This window comes from Struthio camelus, chromosome 7, assembly GCF_040807025.1.
Source record: "Struthio camelus isolate bStrCam1 chromosome 7, bStrCam1.hap1, whole genome shotgun sequence".
Taxonomy (NCBI): Eukaryota; Metazoa; Chordata; class Aves; order Struthioniformes; family Struthionidae; genus Struthio; species Struthio camelus.
Window position 1 is genome coordinate 42,446,446 of NC_090948.1, and position 21,032 is coordinate 42,467,477.

General features: G+C 42.7%; 1 protein-coding gene across 4 annotated transcripts in view; it reads right to left on the reverse strand.

Moving 5' to 3' along the window:
- PRKG1 (protein kinase cGMP-dependent 1) overlaps window positions 1-21,032 on the reverse strand; it is a 543,168-nt gene that overhangs the window by 24,677 nt on the left and 497,459 nt on the right. For all 4 annotated transcript variants that reach the window (XM_068951109.1, XM_068951107.1, XM_068951111.1 and 1 more), the window contains exon 10: window positions 12,124-12,220. In XM_068951109.1, the coding sequence (XP_068807210.1) occupies window positions 12,124-12,220 (97 nt within the window). The remainder of the gene's footprint in view (window positions 1-12,123; window positions 12,221-21,032) is intronic.

The following is a 21,032-nucleotide window of genomic DNA, read 5'->3' on the forward strand; positions in this document are numbered from 1 at the left end:
GAACACCCTGTCCCCCAATTACCATGAGAAAAACAGCACACAAAACCACAAAAGCCACAGAGATTGTGACTCTCAGCTGCGAAGGAGGTGGATACATCGGGCAGGAAGTTCAGCCTTCCAAGCCAATCCACCACAAAAATCTCCTCAATGCTTCAGAAAGGGAAAGCCTGCAGTTCCCCAGTGCGTGAAGCTCACTAGATCAACTTTGATTCAAAACAGTTCTAAGTGACATCTGAAATTTCAAAGGCCCCAGGATCATTGACTTGGTGGAGACCTGCTGGAGCCTCGTGTTTCAGCTGCTCCTCTCCAAAGCCAGGAGAGATGCTAAGAGGATCTACACGGGACAACTGCCAGCCTCCATCTCTCCAACCAAGTTCTTTGCAAGCTAAACAAATTCCTGGCCACTTCCCTTTCCTTTTTCCCTACCCTCACGTTTTCCTTACATAGTAATCACCTTTCCTGAGTACAAAAAACTCCCAAATCCCTCTCACAGATTCAGCGCACCGATGGGTAAGCGCAAGCATCAAGTCTGCTGTAAATGCCCACGTTCCACTGAAAACAGTGATTTGATCAGTGAGAACGTCAAAGCTGCGTATTCACCACAAGGCCCAATGGCACAGAAACGTTATAAACAAAATTTGCAACACTGAACATACTCCCTCTCTTTCTCTCCACTTTCATACACGCATTTAAGCCTTCCATTACGTTCCTATCTTGTCACAGCGCCCTGGCACACAGTCCGTGCCAGCAATTCTGACTCTAACTTGCACGGGCTGAATTGCAAAACGCAAACCACGCTGAACCACCACCCTCTTACCAGAGCAGTCTGGAGAGCTTCCTGCACCCTCCAGGCTGCGGGTCCATGCCTTCTTTTCTAGTGCAGCAATCCCCCTAATAGTGAACCCTGGTAAACCTATAGGTGCTACTGACTCTCCCGTGGTCGGACTCACTTCCAAGTAAATCTGAATGAGCTCTTTCCTTGGGTTAGAAATGAAACTCTGAAGGAGATTTCCATATAATCCCTTTCAGTCATGGAATAGGAACACATTTTCTATCTGAAAGATAAGAAAAGGCAATAGAGAGGGGAGTTAAGTAAAGCCTGTGCCCAAAGGCCACTCTACAGAGGTGATGCACAAAACCAGAAAGAGGTAGAATTCATTAGACGGGTAGTTCCACAGGATTCTTATTCAGGCAACGAACCGCATTTCAGAGACACAAAATCAGCAGAAACCTTGTCTCTAATTAAACAAGGCGTTTGTAGAATGAGAAGAGAAGTAATGAGAAGAGAAACGGCTGCATCTATTTTGCAAACGTATACTGGTCCAAATACCGCGGTGATGGGCTATCACGCACAGACTCGGAGTCACGGCTGCATCTTGAAGCACGAGATGTTACCTGGACGGGGCTACTCTGGGAGGGTCAGATTCCTCCCATCTTTTAGACACTTCCCATCGCATGAGCTTGTAGCAATTGCCAAGCTGATGAAGAGGAGGGTATTCCTACCCTCCATGGGGGAAACTCATCTAGACTTTGGAAGCAAGAAAGCCCCGGAGTGTCCAGGGTAGACATAAATTAAAGAGAGGCCCTTTTGCCTGGGACAGACCCCGGCGTTGCCCTCTCCCCTCATGCCTGGCAGCCCGTGGCACCCAGAGGGTGCTGTCGATTGCGCAGGCATCGCTCCCCCCCCCCGTCCCATCTCCATCTACTTGCTCTGGATGCTCACTAGGCAGCTACCTGGACCCTGCGTTATTCCTACGGTCTTTGGGAAGGGGGAAGAAAAAACTCACAGAAAGCTTTAAAGAGAAAACTAAGAACAATTTTTGAAGAATCATTGCAGAGAGAGAGAGAAAATAACAACTGAAACCAAACAAGGCAAGGAGACAGGTATAAAAGTCTAGTCAGGCAGGAGTGACGAGCAGAGGAGCCCTCGTGGACAGGCAGCCCCGGGGTCCATGAGTCAGAAGGTGGAAACGATGAGCCACTGCTCGCCACGGTCCTTCCTATCCCGGCACAAAGCTGCTGGAGGGAGAGGAGGACAGCCTGGCCATACTGTGCTTCAACATGACAGCTTGGTCCCATGCCATCGGTGTTTGCTTGGCAGCCTGAGTCATCCTGACAAAGCTACCCCCGAGCAAGCCTAAACAGATGGGTCACGGGCTGAAAATACACTCAAGTGAGAAGGTCCTCTAAAGAGGACGCGAGGACTCAGCAGTGAAGGGGGCTTCGTTATGCTGCCAATCATTCTGAATTCACGGGATGACTTTTCACTTCTTCGCATGGAGAAAATGATGCGCCTCAGTAAAGATAATTAAAAATATCCACTATTAAGGGTGTGTGTGTGCAAGAAGACGCCTTGGTAGTGAGTTCAGCAGAACAGCAACTGCTCAAAATTAGGACGAGATGCCGACACCGGGGAGAGGAGAAGAGATTCAACCTCTCTTGCTCTTCTGAGTTTCATTAGACCTCTCGCTGGCTTCTGCTGGGCTCACTCAGCTCTTACAAAAACGTTGGAACCACTCCAAAAACGTTGCCTGGCTTTATGATGCACAAACTGCTGCCACTTCCAAAACACACAGTACTTTCAAGGTCGTTTTTTTTTTTTTTTTTAAACATGGTTATAATTCACATACAAATAAATATGTTTTTACCTTCGCGCTTTTTCGTACTTTTGGGAAAATGGATATTTATGAGACCAAATCTAGGCCCACAAGGAAAAGAGAGTAAATGGCTGTATCTATCTGTTTCTTATTCTTTACCTGTCTCATTCTCAGTATATTTGCTATATATTACATATTTATGTGTACACATTCATTACTTTATATAAAAAGTCCATGACGGTAGCAATTTCTGTGCAACTCCAATGAGAACTGAGCTGATAAAATGCAAGCTGCCCTTTAGAAACATTAAACCTTAAGAAATATTTACCAGAAAGTAGAACAATCCCAATAAAGACGGATTTCTTTCAATGAAGATTAAGTGACGTGCCTGTGACAAGCCAAAGCAGCCTCGAGTCTCCCGAACCTTATCATAATCAGGATTTAGACTGAGGCTGTACTATTTCGACTGCACTTATCTCCTCTCTGCGTGATCTGCTCCTAGGAAACGACGGTGAAGAACCTCTACCGATGCTCTGAATTCCCTGTTACTGTAGATGTTACGCCTGTGGACGACAGCTCCTGCAGAGCTATGCTTTTTCCAAAAAGCCCTAGGAGGCAGCACTGTACTTGTTCTCTAAGGACCTGCTACAGATAATATTTTCCACTGCCTTACCCTGTGCGAAGGCTTAAAGCCGAGGAGACTCAGAGCAACAGTGGCCGATGCCACTACAGCCCCGACGCAGCCCAGCTCACAGCGGGCTCCCTTATGGACGTGAAAGGGCAGCAGACCACGGGCATGGGAGCAGAGCTGAACGCATTTTACATTTATAATCTATCTTTCATTCTTCAAATAAAGGTTGTAATTTGAACAATGCTTGCCACTTCCAGAGCCCCAGATTTCTTGCCACTCATAGATATAATGGAAATATGCAAACATGAAGCTTCCAGGCGCTGTGTCCTTGCAAAGGAGCTTTAGGGTTTTCTGCTAATCCTCAGGGTGGCTGGCCTGGCTCCTAGCTAAATGAGAACACACAGCAAGCAGAGTTTGTGCAAATTAAAAAAAAAAAAGTATTTAGTTTACTCTGGAGATGTGGCTTTTTTCCTAAACCCTCAGTAATAGCAATCTTTTAGGAGCTGAACAGAAGCTTTTCTTGAGATCTTGTGTACATTGCTCGCAAATGAGTTTCTTGTTGCTCATGTCTCCCGTTGAATTCGCTGCGTGCCACAGCGACACCTCAACCCCAAAAGACAGAGACAGTAGTTCAGACACTTTTCCAAAGGGCCTTTGCTAACTAACATCTGTATTTAGACATAACGGAGCCAGAAATCAGTGCTATCATGAAAGAAAGACATGCATGCCTTTGCATCATGTTAAAAAATAACCATCTCAAGACAGCATCCAGGAACTGAAGTGCAAATGCTTCTGCTTGCTGGGTATGTGCAAGTTTTTTTTGTTTCACTTTCAGTGGTTTCCCAGACATATGCACTCAAATCAACAAAAATAGCAGCAGCTGTCGTCGAGTCCAGCACTTAGATGGGCTAACGAGAACGCAAGCTGAGCTCTCTTAATCCTAACAGCTGACCTGCTGCATGAACAAAGCGGCAATTTCTCCCCCAAGTAAAGCAGTCCAATATGGTTTTAGCACTAAATATATTTACGTTCCTCCAGAATGAAATAGCTTGCCCTGTAATAATATCATTTACCTTGGAAATTTCCCCCCACTCCACACGCATCTTTTTTTTTTTTTTTAGGAAAAAGCAGTGGGAATATCTTGCTTGCACGTACATGCCGCCAAGTCTACTTCTGCACTCAGCATTTCAGAGCTCTCAGTTATGGTTTTGGAGGCACGCTGCACATTTCCTTATGCTCAAATGCAACCCCTCTGTTGGCCCCGACCTAGGTAAGGCTCAGAAAGAACCTGCAGTTGCAGTTTTGCATATCCGAACTATAAGCTAGCGCTTTGCAGCATATCTCTTGCCTATCTAATACACGCAGCTTTTGGTCAGCTCCACGCTCACAGCTGTTCAGAGAAGAGGCAGAATAAGCTACAACTCACTGCACAGAAATGCCCTTACTGAAGGCAACGGGCATCCCTCTTGTGATCAAAATTAAGCGTGCGCTTAAGGGGTCTGCGGGGTGCCAAGTCTGAAGGGTCACAGTGATGCCTCCTTAGGGGCCATCAGCCAGGGAGTGGTGGGTTGTGCTCCCCCAGCTGCAAAAAAATGGGGAAAAAAAGGAGCAGGGTTGCCAAGGCAAAGCAGCCAGCTCGTGTCTGGCTGCACAACGCGTCCAGCTGGGACTCCTGCATGACTGCCAGTGTCTCAGCCTTAATCTGAGGCAATACTTCAAAAAAAAAATATGTATATAAATAAAATTGTTTAATTCATATATATTCATGCAATGTGTGTGCGTGTATACATATGTCTGTGTATGTGTGTATATACACATATATATAAATAAAAAGACCCTTAGACTAAAAATGAAGTCTGCAGAACATATCATAGGCTGAAATTTTGAAAATTAAACTAAGAGCAAACTACAAGCGGGCCGCAAGGTGGAGCCTGCACATGCCCTTTCTTTCCTGCTGTTGAACGAGAGGAGATTCAGCTAAATGCTAAAACTGTTTGGGAAGGCACAAAATATCATATCCCATCACACTGCACAGTCCGAATGCTAAGGGACTCCACAAGAACATACCTTGCAAATTTATACTCTATGAGTACACAAACATAAACACTAAAAAAAAAAATACGCGGTTCCTTAGAAAACCTCATCTACTTAACCATTGAAGCTGCTTAGTCCAACACCACAGTTTGCTGAAAATCTTTAATTCTATGTTCTGAATCCTCTACGGAAAATTTATATTCAGTGTTTGACAACATGTGCAACTATGTTTTTTTTTAATAAGCAAGGGGAATTGGGAAATAAATAAAAATTTGTGCTTTTCCATAAACACCAGAGGTAAATATTTTCCAAAAATGTCTAGAAGGAAAAGGCTAAAAACAAGTGAGGAATGTAAACCGTTTCACACACAAAATCATTCCAATATAAGGGCCAGAAGAAGGGTTATATAGCTAATACATATGAAACCAAGTGGAAAAACTCACTGATGTAGTTCTTTGAAAACAACTGATGGGCCTCCGTATAAAATCAGTGACACCTTCACTTTAATTCCCAATACTAACCAAGCCATCTCAGTTAAAACATATTGCTGCATCTTCAGTCCCTTCACTGCACCAAGGAACAGGGCCTCAGTGCGGCACCTATTTTTTACATCCTATTCCTGGCTCCAAGTTGAGCCCAAACCTCTGGGTTGGCTATGCCCATCCTGATCACGACTCTAACCTCATTTGCTGCGCCACAGATGGCTTCTCATCTTTCCAAACCTTGCCATCGCTCCTTTTCATTAACAGACAAGCCCCTAGAATACGCTGCCATCCGTGAGGTAACATCTGCCAAGGTGTTGCATTCAACTGCGTCAAGAAGTGTTAGATATCAAAGAAAAAGTAAAGAAAGAAAAAAAAAGCTTTTTTCCGCAGCGTTCTGGGCCCATCTGACAGCGTCATTCAGAAGTTTCAAATTAAGCATCCCGTGTGTAGTAGAGAAGGGAATAAAAGGAAGAGACAAAATCTTCATAAACAGCTTTTTGCTCGGCCTGGCAGCGGTCAGATTGTCAGATTAATGTGGGATTTACTCGGGTACCCGATCTTCAAATCCTTCAGAAAAATATCAATTTCCTTGCCTTGACAGCATCTGAAACGCCCGTTCTTTCAAAAGGAAGGAGGCCAAAGGACTCGTCACGATTCCAAAATAAAAATTAAGCGATTTCAAAGAGAAGATGACCGATCTGTCTCATACAGAACTTTGTAAATAGATGGAACAAAATGATAGCTATGCAATTGGACACTTCCACTAATAAAAGTCTGATTTATGCCTCTGTCGGTCTATTGAAAGACAATTACTTTTTTTTCCCTCTTTGCCATCTAATTAATTCGCTAATGATTTTGTTTACGAAAAGGGCTGGAGGCTACAATAAATGTGATGGCACTTTAGAATCTGTGGTCAGATTTATCTTAAAATATGCATGAAAATGAAAAACGCCACACTGTCCCTTCAAAATAGGTCTTCCATAGCCCCAGTAAAATGTGGCCAAAGCAAAGGCTTAGCTTTAAAAAGTTTATGTCTGTATTAGCCTCCACATTGTAAAGGAGTTTAGCTTTTAGTGGTCACCAGGAAGCTGAAAGGATGTTACAAGCGGCATTTCATAGGGGTCTGTCTAGAATACGGCATCATTAAACCCTTTCACTAATGGCTTGCGTGATGGAGTAAGGAGAATGTTATTAACTTTGCACCCGTAAAAATCAAGCCAGAGAGGGCTATGAGCACTTCTGAGAACACCAAGGGAATTCACACTGGTCTATACAAATCGAAGCGGTGACTTGAAACAGAAAGGACACAATTCAGCAACAGCAAAGGTAAAGTGCTACGCTTAAGTGTCAATGACTTCCACCAACCTGCTGAACATCAAATATTTTGTCGAGTAAGGGCTAAACGTTGAGGCTGTCCTTAATCTGCCTTCAGATACCGCTGCCTTCAGGAAGTCCTTGGCCGTATGTTGCCCACAGCAGCGCACAACGAATAGCTCCCTCCTAACTTGCCTATGTGCAGGGACAGAGGAAAAGTCTATTGGTTTTGACTGGCGTATCACGCCTGAACAGCGCACAGAGACCATCAACTGAAATAGTCTCAAACAAGGTGGTGATGGGGGGAGGGGGGGGAAGAAGTTATAATATTATTCTTGCAATTTTGTAAAAGCTATGGGAGTTTAAAATCTTTTCTCATTGCCCCGGCTCAGCGGGATAGCTGGAAGTGATAACTGCATGAGGCAATATAACAAAGACATGTGGTCAGCGATGGTGAATTTTAGCCTACGTGTGACCAGCCATCATTTTCATGAACCGATTCCGCAGCCACAATGAGTCTAACCCTGTATGTTCAGATACTCTGTTACATTCATTTCAGAGCTGTCTAAAGTAATCTTTATTTAAATCCAAAATACTTGACCTGGGGCAGGTGATTAGAAACATATGAGTTTAAATTAAAAGCTAACGAAAGGACAAAGACGAGAGAAATGAAGTTGAGAAGAGACGATTTGTGAAGGTCTGGGCCACCTGACCAGCATCTCTATCACAGAATCACACAGAATCACAGAAAGCTTTCTGCAAAATGGTGCTCTGAAGGATATGAACCGGAGACGACACATTCATTCACTATCGCAACATATTACCGAGGCACCTGGATCACAGGGGCTACTGAAACACAAACGGGGCTGCTGCTATTGCTCTTAGGTAATGAGCGGCAGGAGGAAACCCTGTAAGGAGCACTACTATAAATTCTGAAGATCAAACGCCAGCTACCAAAATAAAGGTCAAGTAAGCGGAGGCTCGTATCACCTGCTCAGCCTGCAGTCAATCTGCCTGGGAAAGGGCATGCTAAAGCCATAGCAATGTGCAATAAGCCTTTGGCTCTGTTCTTTCTACTCCCATAGAGAAGAGTCTCTTTACAACATTAGACAGCTGTATAAATATTTTTCAGGGAAAAACTCATATATATGTATATATGTTAATAGACTTTGTATGAGTCAGTATCATTCCTATCTATTTAGGGAGCTGCCCTTCATGCAGCGTGAAAGCACACCTGGGAGCATCCTTTGAAGGATGAATGCCCAGACACCACACTGATGAGCGCTGGAGAAGAAGCTAAGTAGCAAGGTCACCTGAGCAAAAAATTGTGGATACATCCGTTACTCAGAACAAGAAGTTTAGGCGCGCTATTTGCTTTCTCCCATGCTAATGGAGGCGGCCAAGGGCCGGAGAGCAGGCACAGGGAGACACGTCCTGGAGTAGCTTGCACCTACTTGGCAGACTCTCCAGCAATTTATGAGGGTGGTTCTAGGAATGTAGCACCGTCTCTCCCGGGGCAGACCGCGGTCTGCTCCAGCCCGCCTGTTTACTCTTTAAACGCTGAGGATCGGGATCACACCGCTCGCCCTGTAAGTGAAGAAATGCCTTTATTTTATCCGTCTCAGGCCAGCTGCTGTTTTTATAAACATGATTTTGGAGCTACAGAAACTGGACAGTTATGCAGGGAGTGAAGCGCTGACAAGCTGTCCAAAGATGACTATGCGTACTCTTTTCCAGGGGTAGCACATGGAAAAGCTACTTCTTGCATATTTTCATGTTAGTTTAATATTTTCATAGCTAACTGCAACACAGTCAGGAAGACAGAAGGTGGCTTTTTGACAGAAGCGTATAAACTTAGCGTGGTTTGTGCCCGACTGAAAAATGCCACTTTTTAAATATTTGCTTAGCTGGTCACCACGTGAAAACATAGCAAGTCATCTGTTTCATCCCTCCAACAGTAGTCTGGTAAAGCCGACTACAGAGGAAGTCCAGGTAACGACGACGAAGGAGAACAACCTCCATAATGACAAGGCACGAGATAATGGGCATCAACTAGCCATAAAAATTGAGCAAACCATGTAAAAAAATTGAGCATACACAAACCTGTTGAAAAAGTCTCTTGACATGCATAGAAAATAAAATGACCTAGGAAAGGTCCCGTTCAGACACGCACTACGATTTGTCACCACAAAAGACTGTATGCGTAAGCTTTTTGTCACGGGAGCAAAACCAAGACGAAAAGACGTTTCCATGTGTAATATGCATAGAGCAGAAAATTATTTAAATAACTGTCTCACCCAAGAGACATGCACTTGTATTTACATTCATCCAAGGGACCAACTCTCAAAACAACCAGCTTTCACAAAGGTGTCTGGAATACCAACTTACATTTATACAAACCACATCTGAAAATTAAAACACAGGCAAAAGGGAGCATTATTCATCCGTGGCTAGCAAGATCCAAACGAAACCCTAGACATTCCAGTTTCTAACCAGACACCACCAGTCACCCTCTTGAAGGGTATGAAGATGTGCCGAGGCGCTGAGTTAGGTTGTGACTGGAAGCTAAGGTTAAGCTAAGAACAGTCTTTTCCTTGCAATGCGCTTTGCTCATTTGACCAGTTTTACTCGAGGAAAGTGCAATAACTGGAAACAAACTTCAACGCTGCTGTGCACTAGCGGGCTACCATGACACAGTAAGGTAATAAAAGAGTCAGTTCCTCTGATACATATTGCCTAAGTTCATTTTTTTGCCTGAAATTATGAAATATATTTTTCTAAAGAAGACAGAAGCAAGAGGAAGCAATTTATACTCAATTTTGATGAAAATAATCTTTCCTTGCTGTAATAACAATCTCACTTGCCAATACTCAGCCCTGAGAAGGCCACTCTGAAAGGTACTTAGCTTTTTAAAACGTTAAAGACCAGAGAACATTAACATAGTTTTCCCCAGCGGTAAAGAAAAGTAATGAAATCAAGAACGTCAGGCTAAACTTTAAAATATCTTCTATCCTTCTGTGTGTAATTCAGTACCTGAAGAAATACAGTCTCTCGAGCAGGAAGATATGACTAGTCAGTGACATAATACAACTTTTTTTCCTAAGTAACTAAAAATCCTGGCTATTTAAATTTGATCCCTAAGATTTTCTTTGCATACTTAGCTCTCCTGTTGATTCTGAACTAAATGCATATTTTTATCAGGCTCACTTTAGGTGCAGTAGCTGAAAAAGTGCTTTTGTAGATTATACCAGCAAGCCTTTATGTTTCCCTGCATTCCTCCTCTTCGATTCCCAGTCGAATCCCTGCTGATTTTCTAAACACCTTTCCCGAGAGAAAACGCTTCTATTCTTATCACCTCTTCCTCCGCTCGGCAGGATCATTTCTTCCTGGCCCAGCAATGGGAATAACTGTAATCATACAACGTGAATAACTTTGATGTCACCGATAAAAAAAATGACAACAGGAAACCAATATGGGAAGTGGTGTAAGCTGACCAGAAAGCAGAAGGCTCCTTGTCTGATTCACCACTATGCTTATCATTTACCCAGAAAACGACCTTAACCAGCATTCCCCTGCTTGGAACCTCTGAACTCACCACTGCAGAAACCCCCTACAAGGTGATGAAGACTGTCCTGCCACCTGTAGCCTTCTGCAGGCTGCTTAGGTTAATACCCAGGGCTTCCTGCAGGCTTCTAAAATTACTGAGTCTAAGATTTATATATTTCTACCTGTCATCTGACACGCTTAAATGAGAGAACGTGTCCCGTTCGTGCTGTTCCTCAAAGCTGGCCAAGGTTTCAACCCCGTTGCTTTTGTTAACGCCATAGAGCTTCCACGTTAACTTGGAAAGCAGTCGGAGCTGGAGGACTCATTGCCTTCAGTAACGCAATCCAATTTATTTAGCGTATCCCAAATTAGGCTCTTGCTCTAGAGCATCCGTGACAGGAGACCCTCTCTCTCCACTGACTACAGAAGGAGCAGGGATAGGACACCTTCCCCGGCTACAGCTGAACTCTTGTGACTATCTTCCAAAGCACCAGCTGCTAGTGGAAAACAAAAAACACCATCACACAGGAAGGGATCAAAGTCCTCATTGGTCTGCTCTCCTCTGCATGATTTTAAATAACCTTCAAATAGGAAAAGGCAGAAATAAAGCAACTGCAGGACTGAGTCGCAGTTTAAACATAGAATTTACCAGTTACGTCACAAGCAATGATCAAACCGGTTGTTTTTGCTGGTTTTCAAGGTCCCAGCGAATAAAGGGATAATGCAAAAAGGTCCTTTTGGCTTCTATACTGTTACGGAGTGGGGATTTCCTGTAACTTTTGTGATGGCAGCAGTAACTCTGTTTACTTTTCTGCCCCTAACTTAAAGGAGTTCCTCACATACTGTACTGGTGTCCGGTTTCAGAAACTCCTCCTTGCTCAGCACAGTGATGTAAACTAAGCTCCCTCTTTCTATTATAAGTTTTTGTATTCATACAGTTTTACAAACGGGCCACACAACGGCTCAGATTTCACGCTTTCGTCAAAATTCTGCAAACAATAAGCATCTTGCTGTGAACTAGTACTGTAATTCAGATACGCAATCTACAGTTTTCTTCATAATCAAGGAGGAGATCGATCTCTACACCTGAATTAGGAACTGCCTACAGCAGACACTGGACCATTACTCCAGTTTTGGCAAATTAAGATTTTAGGCTGCTCTTTCAATCTCATCACTCAACCCCACCACAATTTCTTCAGGTTTTTGTTAAAGGGCAACCAATCTCATAAAAAGTACTGCTTCACTATAAGACCCCTTGGAGAGAGAAGACGTATGCTCCTCTCTCAGCCTAGTATATAAATTCTTTAGGACTACAGCAGACGGTTTATTAATGTATTTTTATTTTCCTGGAAAGACAACGCAGCTTTCTTCAACCATTAGAAAATTTAGAAGCCTGTCACATACTTCTCTTCCAGTAATTCAGGTATAATAATGAAGAAAAATGAAAAAATTGGCAACATAGTACTTGTTCCCGGGACATTACACAAACGTCAAAGGAAAAGAAAAGGTTACCTACCAGTTCAACTCGTCCAAACCCTCCAACTCCAAGGGTGTCAATGATGTTGAAATCAGACAGTTTCAGGTTGGCGAAGAAGGCAGCTTCGGCTTCATATCTGGATTTTTTTATGCGAAAAAATGGAAATTTCTTAGACTTGCAAACATGAGTACTGCGCAATACTGTACCCGAATGGTATGAGCGTGGAACAGCGTTTACCTGCTTAATTTCCATCTTATCTCTTACAGTTTGCTTTTATTCACACGCCATAGTTTTGCTGGTCCCAATTATAGCGCAACTCCAATTTGCACTTTTTTCCAAAGTGAGAAAAGCAAACGTACCTCCTGCTTGCCTACAGTACAAATGTCTGGTACTGCAATTCAGCTCCAGCTACCAAGCGAATGCTACATTTTGACTTTTTCTATTGATCTTCTTGTGAAGAGTGGGTGGGTTTTTTTTTGTCTTTCAGTATTTTTGGAAGACAAAGTCTCTCATATAAGTTTCTCTTATCCACAGGCTGGCAGTAGTTTCTATAAATGTTTATTGAAAATGGCAAGATCATTAAGGTCCCTGGAGAGAAATCACAGCCAGGTTTTATGAAATTAGATCCGATAAGCTGAGGGCTGGTGTGCAAATGCCTGAAATGAATGATTTCAGTCACATATTAACACTCCTACAAGAATATCTTCGCTTCTTTTCCTGCTATACACTCACTTGGAGCAGAAATTCCAACCCAGTAGGTCCCAAAATCCAGATGGTCTCTCTTTACCCAAGTGCAACTGGCTTGTGACAGAAGTTCGCCAAGCCCTTAACTATGGAAGCATGCAAATCTAACATGCAAGCCTGCCAAAATAAGCTTCCCATGAATATACTCATGAATATGATTCCTCCAAACTATCTCCTTGTCAAGGTTTACGGTATTTTTAGAAAGGCTCAGAAGGGAAATGGATGAACAGGATCCACCCACTCAATAACGTCTGACATTCAGCTGCCAGAGAATCCCCTGTGCATGTACAACCTTTGGCCACTGGTGATACAGACTTGTATTGGAGACGGGGTGGGGGGAAGGAAACACTGACAGGGTTATGGAAAAAGGCATGCAGGGTGTAAAGGGGGAACTGGCTTGGAAGCGCACAATTTTCAATATTTAATTATATCCATAATGCTTTGCAATTAACCGCAATCATAATGCGCTATTTCACCCGAGCATCATGTGCTTCGCGTGAGCCCAGTTTATGCTACAGAACAGATAAAATATCATAGCGTTTGCAATGATCAAACACACATATCCACCTATCTATCTTTTTAATGGATCAAATCTGTCATGTCTGTCTCTGTAGCTAATAATCTAATTCAATAATGGAATGAAATTGATTTAGTGACTTACTCCCTTCAAACCACCTTCTTTATTCTACTGAAAATCAAAATGACACTGCGAGGGAAGTGGAAAGAAAAAACAATTCGAGGGTAAAGAAGAAAAATAAAAAAAGGTGTCAAGAAAGGCGAAAGGTCCCATAAGAAAGCCCAAGAGACGATGCAATAAAGCTCTGTTTTATTCGGGGGTACTGACGACAAATTAGTTAAGCTGTGCTTTATTATTTATACTGTCACCCGATCCTCTCAGTGACCTTGTTCCTATGGCCACAGCAGTCTGACTGCATCTGATTTTGGAAACTAATCAGTACTGCGCCTGCTTCGAACTTGGAATAACCTTGTGTGACACAGTTGCTTATTGATCATTTTATACTAATCATGAGGTGCACATTAAACTGGTAACCAGAAAAAAAAAAATTCTGTTAAATGAAAGACATATTTACAAGTTCCCTTCTAAATCACAAAAGGCACATCATTTCAAGGGTGACAGCGCAATGAGATGGGTCTAATCTTCATGCTAAATATATACACAGTGTATGATTTATCTTTGGCTTTCCTGACCATTTAGGTACACTTAATGATTTATGACTACTAGAAAGTCGAGATCCCAACATGAAAAATTTCAACGGTGAAACAACTGATGCAAAACTTCTAGCCAAAAAGCTCGGCATTAAGTGAAGGGGATTGCATCCCTCCAGCAAAGAGGGGATGACACGTGCCAAATGCCAGTACGTCAGGACAGCTAGGGTTTTCAAAGACACACAGGGAAGGCGAGGAAAAAACTCTCTCCTATAAAATTTCTTATCCTGAAAGACTGCAGAGTCCTAAAAAAATTACGTAGAAGGGGACAAAACCAGATAAAAAACATCACAGTATTGGAAAGACAAAGAGGGTGCTACTCTTGACTCCCGGAAGAGCTACCAATTCTCCTTAAAATCCTCAAGTTTGCGAGGACCCAGGATCTCCTGCTGCAGCCACAAGTTCTTTGTGTTCTTGCGTGTCAAGCCACAGAAGGTGAAAGCTGATGGCTTTCCAAGTGGGCCTGTCTCAGGTAAATGTCTGCAAATTTACTATTTCTTTAAAAAAGGTAACCACGGCACTACTTTGATTGGGTTTTTTGGAAATCTTTTGGCCAACTCTTTCTCAGAGTTAGACTGTTTATGTGTAGTCAGTACATACAAGTGCAATGAAGGCTGTAAAGCAAATTGGCTCCAGTTCTCCACACACTGCGCAGCAGGCATCTTAGAAACAAAAGAAATCTATAAAATATACAGTGAAACAAAAGTGTGTGTAAAAAACATGCAAGCCTATCACATGCTTGGTAACAACCATCAAATCTATATTGTTGTGTTCCCAGCTACAAAGGTCAAAATCTACTTCCAAATCAAATTGCGATAAAAGGACAAAATCCTTATTTTGTCTAAAGGCACACAATTTATGGTCAAATTCTGTCACAGAGCATTCACATCAATTCTTAAAATCTGCTCAGTCTTGTGCATTACTTGCAGTCCATTTAGATTTATCTGAAGGTTAATGGGAGAATGGTGCACTTTGATCTGAAAGCCAGCGTGAGCAATACAACTAACAGGAGTTACACATCTCGGCCCTGGAAAGCCTATGAGTACGTTTCTGAAGTTGCTTAAATAAAAATATCAAAGGGCAAACCTTCCTACGTAATTCCATGAATTGGAAATCAGGTCACGATCATCAGCCTGAAATTTAGAATAGGAACCCAGCTTTACCAACTTTTACGTAGCTTGCTTAATTTGTGGGGCGCTCTCTAAACAGAAACTATTGAGATCTTGGATCGTGTGCTCCTTGTTCTTCTCACTTTCATTCTGCAACCAGGAAACACACCGCACTCAAGATGGTCTTTCTACAGACTTCGAGTGAAAAAGATACGGGACATCTTTACTTCATCATCTGTGCTATGGGCGAGAATCAGTCCTTTAATTCCAACATCGCTCTCCAAAATCAAAGGCATCCTTCCAAGGGATGAGGAGAGCAGTCCAAAGAAATACAAAAATTTAATGATTAAAGTTGGTATCTCTATAGGAATACGTTCGATTCTGGGACAGGTTAAGGAGACCGACTCAAGCTGCAGTAGTGCAGAGGACACCTGGGCTACTCCCTGGGAACAGAATAGAGATAGGATGAACGGTGGAGACAAGTTGGCCACAACTTTGCTTGTGCAAGCTGACGTACTGCCCACGCGGAAGTAACTTAGCGCCCTGTGGGAAGAATACGTGTGTCAGAGCAGGGAACGCTCCTCACGGGAGCCACTTGTCAGATACCAGAGTCTGTTCCCATTTGGTGCTTAGCAGCCTAACGAAAAAGGAGTTATATTCTAAACATGCAGCTGTATACCAGTGCGCCGCGATTTTTCAAAAAAAAAGAAAAAAAAGAAAAAAAAAAAGATTTTTTTTGACTTCTGGAAGAGTTGGTGAATTAAAATATTAGTGTTTCAGGTTCCTAGACTGATATGCAAGAGGTGTATTAGGAAGGCATCTCAGGCAAGTTCTGAGGCTTGATTCAGTACCCAGAGGAGTGAAGGCGGATCAGGCTCGTAATTTAATTCAGGGAAATTCTGGAGCCGCTGAGCAAATCTCAGACAAACTTGCCATACTGCAGTTTCTGGAATTTTCTGACTCTAGTTGGATTAGACATAATTTGGAAAGAGTCCCTCTTGCGATATTTTGGCAATTGCGCTTCTTGCCGCAGATAGCGCAGGCCAGAAGGCCAGGAACGCGACAGCTGAAAATGCAAAAAAGAACAGACCCAGAGAACTTTTCAAACTATTAAATGATTCAAACAGGAAAGAACAACAACAGGTCCGTGCTTTGTAACTCAAGTATCCTTGCAAATCACCTGCTCTCCTCCTTTACTAAAGAGCGTTTAAAAATAAGGCCGAGACTTCCTCAAGAGCTTGAGAGGGAAGCAAGGTGCCAACTCCCATAGCACTCTAACGGGACTTCTTCAGTCCCATACGAGAAACTAGAGTTATCTAGGGAACAACGAGTAAATACTGCCGTACACTTTTCCCATCACTTTGAAGGAGCAGCTCTTGAACTACGCTGTAAGCATTTGGACAATTCCTGCTATGCAGGGTGGGTGAGGAAAACAAGTGGCTTTTGCACACGCTGCTGGAACTTCCCAACTATTTAAATAAACGACTGCTTCGTAGGACCGTTATTACGCTGAATCATATTTCAAGCTGTAATTCCCACATTATAAATACAAAAATCGGAATAACCTTAACTAGGCAGCTGAAAAAGAAGGAATGAGAAAATGACATGAGCAAAGGTTTGTAATTACCCAACTGCTCAGCTTTGCTAAGCTAGCTCATGATTCCTATCACATGACCTAAATGTGTTGGGAAACATTAGACATCTGTTACCAAACAGTCATCTCGCTATAAAACTTGGCTTCTTTCCACCTGTATGCTGCCAACTAGACGTGCATTGTAACCAAATGGGAACCAACCATCAACTTTCCCCGATAATAACAAACATAACAATTTTGGTTTGACAAAAATAGAATCTCTGAGTCTTCCTCTGTGACGAACACTAGCTATTTAACAGCTATTTTGTCAGCCTTATATATTCCATTTTGTTGGCTAGCCAGATCACTGTAGCACCCATCTTGGAGACAATGGGCTTCTGCAAACAGAAGAATTGAATCTCTGCAAAGAGTAAAATAAACTGAATCGCAGTAGGTGGATGGTGATGATGAGGCCCAGCTTGCAAGAAGTGACGCATGCAACAAACCTAATAGCCACAAACAGGGTAGGAAAAAACATACCACAAAGGTAAACCATATTTCAGAGCCCGCTTAATAAAACAGAGATTTATTCTCAGTCCATCTTCTTCTAATTCTTAAGCAATAGCTTTTTAGCACTGTTTCAACTGATGCTGCATTTTTAAAACAATTCAAGATAAACAAAGGTGTCAAATTTCAATTTTTATCACTATTTTTGCTATACACCTGAACACGCATAGTCTAGACGTGGTAAACAAACAACCTGGGCCTACTTAGGACACCCAGCTGCTGTTCAGCTGCCTCGTACCCTGAATCACGGAAAATTTTCTGGATCAGATTTGTGTCTGCTGTTCGGTTCACAGAGATGCAATTCTGAACACGAAAATGAAAAGTAGCAAGAGATATAGATCGAATTCATGTAACGAGGAGCATTCAGACGTGAAAGCAATGCAAGGAAGAGCAAATGTGGCAGATGGCATTACTGCTCCCATTCCTTCTACCCTGCACTGGCCAGCCCTCTTCCCCTTTGGTGACAATTATTTTTCTAAAAGCTCAGGTTCATGTATTTCTGAGCAATCCCCTTTTGGACAATAAGACATCAATGAATGGTCATACGGGTGAAAGCAAAACAAAAACCACTTCATGCCAGCGCCGCATGAGATCCTTACCTTCAGCTATGCCCTGTTTGTGGGGGACTCGGAAGATAAATCACCTTGCTCTTAGCCACATGCAGGCAACAGACAGAAGCATGGCAGATCGACAGTGTATTTTACCCAACCAGCAAGATCCAGAGCCTGGAAATGCCTGAAAGCAAATTCTGGAGAGGCATTGACAGCAAATCTATATTTCTTCATGGTGTGTTGTCACTCCTCCTTTCAGCGATCCCACCCCCCCCCCCATGCGCGAAACATGCCTCCTCTTTTCTAGCACCTGCTCGAGATACCAGTCCATTTGAGTGAGTACGTGCTTTGGATGGAGAGGTGACCCTGGACAGACCGTTGCAGTAAAAAAAAAAAAAAAAACAGAAGATACGAACCAGAAACACCGTTGGGGAAGACAGCGATACTGTTCTATAAGGGTTTCATCCTGCCAGTTGCAGAGCTCTCTCCACAGCCTTATTAACTAAAAGGAAGGTGCTCGGCCCAAAATTGTAGTTAGGTAGAGCAGACAGCAATAGCAGAGAATGAATGCTTCCCAAGGATAGGCTCTCTGCGTAGGAAATGCCTAGGTTTTGTGTTTCTTCCTCCACGTACCAGATGTCCGTCTCTCTCGTGCCACAGAAATACACCTTTACTTTCCAAATATCCCTTTCGGATAAACACTGCCATCAGTGGGAATAAAAAGGTCAAGAAAAGGACCATCTCTTTACCTATTTTACTGTCAATTACATAATGCTACACAAAAGCTGAATTCATGTTGAGCTCAGTCACATTACATGAATTTATTTGCTTGTTCACAAATACAGAATCACAAAATCATATTCGGACATCGCCATTTATAGTGACAGCAGGAAGACTGATAAGACACCAAGCGGTTGGGCGAAAGCGCTGGCACAAGACGACTGTTGCTTCCCCCTCCAGCAGCAACGGTGCTGTTGCCCAGCCCAGAGTATTGTTAGCCAGGGAGCACCCACCATGCTATTGCTCTACATCTGAACAGGGTTTTCTGTCCTTTCGTGGCCACGCAGCACTGGGGATATGCTAGTATGGCCACAAATACTTTCTGCATGCTATTTGCTATACTAACGTTAACCCATTCCTAGGAGGGAATTTACCTTTCAGGGCAAGGATTTACTTGCAGAAGAGAACTTGCTGCACTCCACCAAGGAAGAGCAAAGGGAAAAAAAAGAACATCTTGATCTTCCGCTCTTAGTTTTTTTTTTTTTTTAAATTACAAACAACATTAAAAAATTAAAAGGTGCATCTCTATCTATTTATCTACAATATCACTACAGATAGATAGGTATAGGGAAAAAGTATGATAAATAATAACACAGCTTCTCCTTAGTTCAGGTCTCCTCCTTCCAGACCATCCTTCTGAGGTCAGCAGTGCAGTGGCTTTAATTCCCGATTTAGCTGCTACCACTTCCTTTTACCTTTTTACCTTCTACTGAAAATCCAAATCAGAGAGATTTCATTTGGATTTTTAAAGCAATGTGCTAGTGGCAATTATGCAATTGAAAGCTACAGCTGTACAGACAATTGCATTGAAAAGAAAGATGATCTTTCTTTTCAAGTTAATGTTGTTGGGGCTGTGAATTTCCCTTTAACCTACCAGCACTTTAACGTCCAGTGTACTTGCCTTTCATGATTTTCACATCAGGAGAAATAGCATACCTCCTGGTTTAGATTTTCTTACAGAAAGTGAACATTTGAGTGGCAGCTAAAACAGACATTAAAGCTATGGCATCTCTAACTTCCTCTGGAAGGGGAAGGAGATCTGAAATTGAAAACATAGAGTTAAAAACACTAACAGAGAAATGTTTTTTCCTCCCCGCTATTTTAAAAACACATGACTGCAATTAGAATGACATGCAACGTGAACACAGTATTATGCTGTTTTAATAAGCTTTGTTCGTTGTGAGCTGTTTTAACAGTTCAGCAAATCTGTGGGACTTACGGGGCTCTGAAGACCAGCCATCGCACTGAGAGCCGTTTCACCGAGAAATGCAATGGAAGGCATTCAAATACAGTCAGTTAACCCATTTCAGAAAGACCTTCTCATCATCCCTGCTCTTTAAAAAGTCTAAACGTCCAAGCTAACATTGTCATATTCCTAAATGTGATAAAAGAAGGCAATAGCTTATTAAACAAATTATGCCTACGAGGTTCTGTATCTCCTGTCTAGCTATAGTATGAGTACAGCAGTGGGACTTCAGCTGAACGTATGATGTGCAGTGAGTGACTTTATTACAGAAGAAAAAAAAAAAATCACAATGCTGCAGTTTCCTAGAAGCTTGCGATGGGAATCCGTCCTCTTATAACAAGGGGAAAAGCACCACTGCCTTTAAGATGTGCGATACTCTCCATGTATCTATGCCTACAATCATACTGCTCAGAAAAGGGAAAAAAAACCTCTCTCCAATCCAAGCAGATGCAAGAATTTTGTACGTACATACGCGAGTGCAATTTGATCGCTGCACTCCATCACTACACTACAACACAATTCTGTCTGCTCATATACCAGCACTAAGTAAAACTTTTGGTCAACGAACCCAACGTGACTTTTTTCCCTGTTACTGTCTGAAACCAAAGATTATGCATCAGCAGAGTTTCCGTGCCACTGATTTTTCATGACAATTTTTCTGTTACGCAATCGTAAAAACAAAAAACCTGGATCGTTCTTACTGTGAAATACCTGCTAATACCAATCCCTGGCAAATCTCTGCTCACAGTACAAAAGCACGGATAAAACTGGTTGCATACAGCTACCAGTTTTCCAAACACATCCTTTTTCCCTTGTCTGGATCACGCCCATGAGGAATGGGAAGGTCTGGGGTCTCTGAGGACGGGCTGGAGAAAGAGCTCCAGCGGCCGCTGAAGGTTGGGACAAGCTCACTGAGCACACACAGACCTTCAGCAGGTTCTCATTTTGGGCAAAAAGGTCAATCAAGCATGCTCTGAGCACGACGGATTGACAGCGTGCACACAGACCAGCTGTAGAGCGGACGCACAACAGATCTGATCCATATCCTCCTGTCTCTGAGCTGTCCCTATGGACTCCGTAGGCACGGTAAATGTGATGCACCGTAAATCTGTTTTTTACTGACCATCAGAAAGAGACTGGAGACAAAACCC